The sequence below is a fragment of the Ranitomeya variabilis genome, chromosome 2 (genome assembly GCF_051348905.1).
Source record: "Ranitomeya variabilis isolate aRanVar5 chromosome 2, aRanVar5.hap1, whole genome shotgun sequence".
Taxonomy (NCBI): domain Eukaryota; kingdom Metazoa; phylum Chordata; class Amphibia; order Anura; family Dendrobatidae; genus Ranitomeya; species Ranitomeya variabilis.
In genome coordinates, this window is record NC_135233.1 from 376,561,831 (window position 1) to 376,570,025 (window position 8,195).

Genomic DNA, 8,195 nt, shown 5'->3' on the forward strand with positions numbered 1-8,195 from the left:
TGTGGCCTCTCGACCAAGGTCCTGTAAATTGATTAAAAAAAAATATATATATATATATATATATATATATATATATATATATATATATATATATTTTTTTTTTTAATCTTTAATCATTGAGATGGCAAGGATAGAATATATAAAATATCAAATAGATGGACATTCTACAAACAAATTCTATAAATGGTCGGATCTAGCACATCTAAATGGAGCACATAAGCACAATAGTAGAGAAGAGAATGTAGGAGAAGTGGGAGCCATAAGAGGAAACTAAATTCTAGATAAATATGAGGCGGAGAAGGAGTCGGATGTAGATGGATGGCGCGCACCGATTCTATTCCTGACAAGCAATCTCAGAAATTCTAGAAACCTGTGATCATCACCGGAAGAAAATACAAAAATAAAGTGATAGATTTCCGTCATCCCATTGAACGCGCTAAAGTCATCTAATTGCGGACGAGCTTTTTATAATCCTCCGCGGGTTATAGAACAAATCTGGATCACACGTTTCCAATACCCCAATTAGATTTCCCATTTTGGATCTTTGTTTCCACCTCGTATGGAGTAAAAATAGTGAAAAGGAGCAGAAAATAGATGGTGGAGAATATAGAGAGGGTGAAGGCTTCACACGTTTCAGACCCTTAGTCATAGCAATTCCCGAGGCGATGACAATTCATCACTGCCCCCTGCAGGTGACTGCAGAGCTGCACAGGCCTGTAATGTAATGTTACCACGCTCATGTGTGAGGGGACAATATGGCCTTGTGTAAGGGAAGTATTCCAGAATCCGGGGACATCCTCTGCTAGCCAAGGCAATTTATGACCGTCACTCTGGACCCTCCTTGTGTAATGCTTTACATCAAAGTAGTGTTTTCACAATGATATCCAAGGGTGACAATTTTGTTACCTGGTGTCATTGTGCCAATGTGGGATTTTAATGTTGATTTTGTCCTTGTTGTAAAACGTTGACGTGTCCATGCGAAAGAAGCTCCGCATCTGTGTGTACTAGTGCTTAAAATATTGGGGGGGTACATTTCACATTGGCATCTTGTGTTGGTACCATTATTCTGGCATCCTACGGGTTACGGTAGCATTATTCTGGCACCCTTCAGACAACGATCACATTATTCCGGCACTCAGTTGATCAAGTAGCATTATTCAGGCACCCTAAGGGTCACAGTGGTGTTTCAGCACCCTAAGGGTCATGGTATTGTTATTCCGGCACCCCCTGGGTCACTGTATTGTTATTCTGGGACCCTGCAGGTCATGGTAGTGTTTTTCTGGCAACCTCAGGTCAAGATAGTGTTGTCCGTACACACTGCTGGTCATGGTATCGTTATTCCGGCACCCTGCGTGCCACGGTAGCATTATTTTGGCACCATAGAGGTCACTGTAGTGTTATTCTGGCATCCTGTGTGTTCAAATAATTTCTTGAACTTGTAGTATTAGTGTGGGGGGCGGAGAAGGGGGCTTCTACCTATTAAGGAAAAGGCTTGGAAACTATCCATTTATTCCAAGCAATATACAAAAGGCTGGAATACCTCATGTAAAAGTAGAGGGAAAGTGGTTCCATATTCAATGTAGGAAAGGGTTCTTTTCAGTAAGAGCAGTCAGTCTTTATCATTCCGGACCACGAGGCATTTTTTCTGTAATGTCATTGATATTCCATTTTGTTACTACTTCTAGGTCAACCTAGATGCCAGCACAAGAGAGTTGACGGAAAACAACCTTCTACTCCCGACACGTACAGCCTTCGACGAGGCACAACGCCGGATCTACGGCCTAATGGAGCGAGACTCCTATCCCCGGTTTCTGCGATCCGATCTCTATCAGAGCATGCTCCATCCTCCAAATGGGGCGTGCTGAGGGAAAAGAAGTGTGGTGACCCCGGGAGGGATGAAAAGGAAAAAGGAGTCGGCCTGACCCACCACTACGGGAACAGGCTTTCTGAACTTGAATGGACCAAATCCGAAAGGTCATTTTGAATGACTGTATGACCCATGTCGAGGTTGGGTTTGGTGATGCCAAAGCCTGTCAGGAGTGGCCATTTTGATCAATGAGTATCTCTTGAAGTATGCCCCATTTTTTTGATCCTAAAAATGGACCAACATGTTTCTATGCCATAACCTGCTAGGCTAAGCCATTTATGAACTGTAGAGCTTTTTGCCTTGTCAGCCATTTTGAATCAGGACTGAGTCAGACGTGACCATTTTGATTCAAGATGGAGTCCGTGATGTCAGCGCTTCTTGTCTGTGATAGTGTTGGCTAACCTGAACACTAATGGATATATGCAGACCGACAAATGTTTTGGGGTTTGTTTGTTTTTTTGCCATGTTGGCTTGACTTTGGCCTCAGACGTAGGCCTCAAGCATGTAACCGTGGCCATTTTGGAACACTATTCACTTTCTATTCAGCCATCTTTGATTCTTTTCTATTTTTAGGTAGGCCGTAAACCATTTCAATGGCTTTACCCTGTTTTGGGGGTTTTTGCTGGGGGTAGGGGGTAACTTTTTTCCTTTTGCTATATTTATTTTTTTAATACACACAAAGTTTTGGCAGAAATTTCCCTTCAGTCCTAAAACCATTTCTTGAGAAGTTGGGACTGGCGGGTTTTCACATCCGTAGTACTTCAGCTGCTGGAAGTCGGCCATTCCGAACTCTTCATGTGAGGTGTACATTTCTTTGGAAGCGTTGTTGCTCCTTCCGCCCCGACTCCCCTCTACACCCCCAAAATAGTTACCACTCTTAACGGTATAGATAACCTTAGGAGCCTTGCGCCTTTTTTTCTTTGCACTGTTAATACCTTTTGCGCCTTCTCTGCCATTTTTTTAAAGCCTCCATATTGATGCACTGAAGCCATTTCCCCCTCTCCTCCCCTTTCACCGTTACGCACGTTGCTGCCTCAGTTTCTGTGGCCGTGGCAAACATGGCCGTCACCTCTAAGCGTTGTTCCATTTTACGTGCATTTTTATTGGTTCAAATGTCTGTAGTCGCCATGTTTAAGAAGTGTCCGCCATCTCCAGGCCCCACCTACATGACTTTTTGTTACAGCCTGCTACATCCTCCACCCTCATGACTCCTCGTGCTTGAGACCTGTAGAGTGTTGTATGTCTTTTTTATTTTTATTTTTTTATCATTTTTTTGTGGCTATAAGTACGAAATCAGGAAAAAAAGTGGTTCTTCGGTCTATGAAGTCTTAATGTTTTTTATGAGTAAATCTGTACTTAGTCTTAAGCACTGAATAAAGATATGCAGTATTGGCCTGTGCCTCCACGTGTTCATTTTCCAACTTTGTTCCCATTTCTTTCATACGCAACCCTCATATCCTACTCATACTGGATGTCTAGCTGATTCAACACAAAAGAGTTAAAATAATTATTTGAATCTTCCTCTCCTCTTTCCAGAATTGATATTATGAGAATAATGGATTTGAGAAACTAGACTAATTTCATGCTTTTACAAGCTCCTTTGAACTGCTGTCCAGCCAAGATCCACATTGTCTGTGTACAGCACTTTCCCTGTCTGAGCCTCTCTGCTAAAATGGGAATTCCCATTCTCCAACTATCTGAATATAGTGTAATGATCTTGGCCGAGCAGCAGATGAAAGCAGCTTCTAAAGGAGCATGAGCAGCACCGCAGCATAGAGAGATGGAACAAAAATGATGTAATAATGAAGTGTATGACAAAAACATTCATAACTTGAGAATGTATGGAGAATAAAAATCACACACATACAGTATATATTTATTTATATTATATATTAATGTGTTAAATATTATTGGGGAGAAAGTCTGCAGTCTAGTGAGTATACATCTCTAGTGTGCGATAGTGAAACTGCACTAAAGAAGCCTGGAGGTGACTTCATTGAAGTTAAAAGAAGAAAGAGAACACTTTCAGTTATAATAAATAATATGATCTATACACTGCCAAAAAAAAACTAAAGAAAGGGAACACTTAGATTGTATTTTTTTAACTCCAAGTCAATCACACTTCTGTGAATTCAACCTGTCCAGTTATGAAGCAACACTGATTGTGAATCAATTTCTTCTGCTGTTGTGCAAATGAACAGACAACAGGTAGAAATGATAGACAATTAGACAACTCCTATAAAGGCGTGGTTCTGCAGGGGTGACCACAGACCATTTCTTTGTTCTCATCCTTTTTGACTGTTTTGGTCACTTTTGCATTTTGTCATTGCTCACACCCCTAGAGGTACAGTGATGTGGCGCCCCTAGGGGTATTTGCCACAAAAATAGTTATTGACACCAAATACTAGAATAGCAAGACTGCACTACCATCTCCGGCCAGAAGGGGGAGCTCCAGAGACTCCCCTTGATCTATTCTGGTTTGAGAAAAGGACTGGCAGTTGGGCTGAGGAGCTGAAAGTGAGAGGTCGTATAACTGAACTCCTAACAGCCCTATGATGGATTATAGGCCCGTAATACCCATAGTAGGAAAAGAGGAGTAGAGAAAAAGGACATTGTGAGAACCGGGTAGTAATAATCACTACCCATAATAGGCGCAGAGACGGATACCGGATCCGTGGCTATATTAATTATATATAATACAGCAACCGGAAGGACGTGAGGTGATATCAGCTTCACCAGGGTAAGACGCAGCAACAGACACAGAGTTCAGCGGTACTCCCAGAGGGGGTAAGCCGACAAAAAAAGGACTCGGGTTGTCCGTCGAACCAGAGCATAGAAGAGACAGATTGGGCCGGCAGCCAGTTCACATACAGCAGCAGGGCCATACAGAAGCTGCGCATAATAAGAGGTGGAAATCCTGACAGGGTCAAAGTAATTTCAGAGTTCTTATACAGACTCCGGTGACAGTGTTGGTCACAAATCCCTTTTTGTTGAAGTAAATTGGTTAAACGTTTCAGCGCCTCAGTCTTTCATTTGGACAATAGCCATCAATCCAGGATCGGGGTCATCACAGCTGAGAGGACCTGCTGCTGATCAAGTAAGTGTCTGTTCCTTCATGATATCCCTTATACTGTGCATCGCCTGAGGCCACAGCACCTGGTCAAGCCACTAGTGACATCCCCCTCAAGAGACGGACCTCATTGATCTGGTGCTGGGTACCTCGGTCTCCCGGGCGTCACAGTAGCATGAGGCAGAAGTTGTTCAGGTAGTACGGTGGCACATTAATATGAGCTGTGGCAAGATGGATAGCTGTGTCTGTCAGCGTAGTGTCCGGAGCATGGAGCAGAAACCAGGAGACAAGACGGTACACCAGAGACGTGGAGGGGGCTGTAGGAGGGTAAAAACCCAGCAGCAGCACCGCTACCTCCATCTTTGTGCAAGTAGGAACAGTGCCAGAGCCCTGCAAAATTACCTCTAGCAGGCCACGAACATCCATGTGTCTGCTCAAACTGTCAGAAACGGACTCCATGAGGGCACAACGTCCACAAGTGGGTATTGTGCTTACAGCCCAACACCGTGCAGGGCGATTGGCATTTGCTGGATTTGACATTGGCGTCCTGTGCTCTTCACGGATGAGAGCAGGTTCACACTGAGCACGTGACAGTCTGGAGATGACATAGAAAATATTCTGCTGCCTGCAACATCCTCCTGCATGACCGGATTGACAGTGGGTCAGTAATGGTGTGGGGTGGCATTTTTTTGGAGGGCCGCACAGCCCTCCATGTGCTCACCAGAGGTAGCCTGACTGCCATTAGGTACCGAGATGTGATCCTCAGACCCCTTGTGAGACCACATGCTGGTGCGGTTGGCCCTGGGTTTCTCCTAATGCAGGACATTGCCAGACCTCATGTGGCTGGAATGTCAGCAGGTCCCGCATGATGAAGGCACTGATGTTATGGACTGGCCCACCCATTCCCCAGACCTAATCCAATCATGCACATCTGGGACATCATGTTTCGCACCATCCACCAACGTCACGTCGCACCACAGACTGTCTATTAGTTGACTGATGCTTTAATCCAGGTCTGGGAGGAGATCACTCAAGAGAACATCTGCTGCCTCATGACTATACCCAGGTATTGTATGGAGGTCATACAGGCACATAGAGGCCACACACACTACTGAGCATCATTTCTTGTCTAGAAGCATTTCCACTGCAGTTGGATCAGCCTGTAATTTGATTTTCCACTTTGATTTTCAGTATAATTCCAAATCCAGACCGCCATGGGATTTTAATTTTGATTTACATTGATCAATTTTATGTTTTATTGTTCTCAACACATTCCACTATGTAATGAATAAAGATTTACAACTGGAATATTTCATTCAGAGATACCTAGGACGTGGGATTTTGGTGTTCACGTTATTTTTTTGAGCAGTGTATATATTTAGAAATATTCCAGCAATTTATCCTTTAAAGGGAATCGGTATACATTAGGTTTTGTGCTTAAATGTATTTAAATTAAAAAATGTGTGTTTCCAGTTCCCGATATTATAATCTATATTTTTGTAAAGACTAAGGCCCCTTTCACACATCAGTTTTTTGCCATCAGTCACAATCCGTCGAATTTTGAAAAAAACGGATCCGTCGCAGATTGTGAAAAACTGATGCAACGGATCGGTTTTTTCGCTGGATCCGACTAGCTGATCCGGCTAATTGGATCCTAAAAAAATCGGAGCATACTCAGTTAAAAAAAAACTAAATCTGTTGCCGGATTCCGTCATTTGACGGATCCGGCACCATAAGCTTCCATTCTAGCAAACGACGGACGCTTTCGATGGACACAAAAACGTTACTATTTCCGTTGTCTCCGGCCGCCGGACAAACAATTTTCTACGGATCCGGCAAACGACGGATGAAATGTGAGGCCATCCGTCGCTAATTCAATTCTATGAGAAAAAAAAGGATCCGGCGGCATCAGTCGCCGGATCTGTTTTTTTCAAAATTCGACGGATTGCGACTGATGGCAAAATACTGATGTGTGAAAGGGGCCTAAGACTTTTTGCAATTTTTACATTGGCCACAAAACTAATATCGTCCCTGTGCTGCATAGCAGACATTTTATCAGTCTCAATGGCTTTCATTATAATAGTGTCAGTGATAATATTTATATGCAGTAGATGGCACAGGATCCACCGTTCACAATAGATATCAAGCTCACCACCTCCTCCTGTACAATGATTGATAACACCTCTATATATACAGTAGATAACACAGGATCCACCATTCACAATAGGTGATATCACAGCTCACCTCCTCCTGTACAATGACTGATAACACCTCTATATACAGTAGATAACACAGGATCCACCATTCACAATAGGTGATGTCACAGCTCACCTCCTCCAGGACAATGACTGATAACATCTCTATATACAGTAGATAACACAGGATCCACCATTCACAATAGGTGATGTCACAGCTCACCTCCTCCTGTACAATGACTAATAACACCTCTATATACAGTAGATAACACAGGATCCACCATTCACAATAGGTGATATCACCGCTCACCTTCTCCTCCTGTACAATGACTGATGACACAGGATCCACCATTCAGAATAGGTGATATCACAGCTCACCTCCTCCTCCTGTGCAGTGACTGATAACCTCTCTATATACAGTAGATAACACAGGATACACCATTCACAATAGGTGATATCACAGCTCACCTCCTCCTCCTGTACAATGACTGATAACACCTCTATATACAGAAGATAACACAGGATCCACCATTCACAATAGGTGATGTCACAGCTCACCTTCTCCTCCTGTACAATGACTGATGACACAGGATCCACCATTCAGAATAGGTGATATCACAGCTCATCTCCTTCTCCTGTGCAGTAACTGATAACCGCTCTATATACAGTAGATAACACAGGATCCACCATTCACAATAGGTGATGTCACAGCTCACCTCCTCTTCCTCTTGTGCAGTGACTGATAACAGCTCTATATACAGGAGGTAACACAGGATCCACCATTCACAATAGGTGATGTCACAGCTCACCTCCTCTTCCTCCTGTACAATGACTGATAACACCTCTATATACAGTAGATAACACAAGATCCACCATACACAATAGATGATGTCACAGCTCACCTCCTGTACAATGACTGATCACACAGGATCCACCATTCAGAATAGGTGATGTCACAGCTCACCTCTTCCTCCTCAATGCCCTTTGCCCAGATCAGAGCATGCTCTGATAATACTTCTATACAAGCAGATATGGTTTGTTTCAGTCTATGGCTGCTAGTGTC

At 43.3% G+C, this 8,195-nt stretch overlaps 1 protein-coding gene across 4 annotated transcripts in view; it reads left to right on the forward strand.

Annotated features, from left to right (window-relative positions):
- The window catches only part of LOC143806092 (regulator of G-protein signaling 3-like), a 44,463-nt gene extending 41,197 nt beyond the window's left edge, over positions 1–3,266 (forward strand). For all 4 annotated transcript variants that reach the window (XM_077286034.1, XM_077286036.1, XM_077286035.1 and 1 more), the window contains exon 7: positions 1,686–3,266. In XM_077286034.1, coding sequence (XP_077142149.1) covers positions 1,686–1,865 — 180 coding nt within the window. In that variant the 3' untranslated portion in view covers positions 1,866–3,266. The remainder of the gene's footprint in view (positions 1–1,685) is intronic.
- Positions 3,267–8,195: the final 4,929 nt, after the last annotated feature.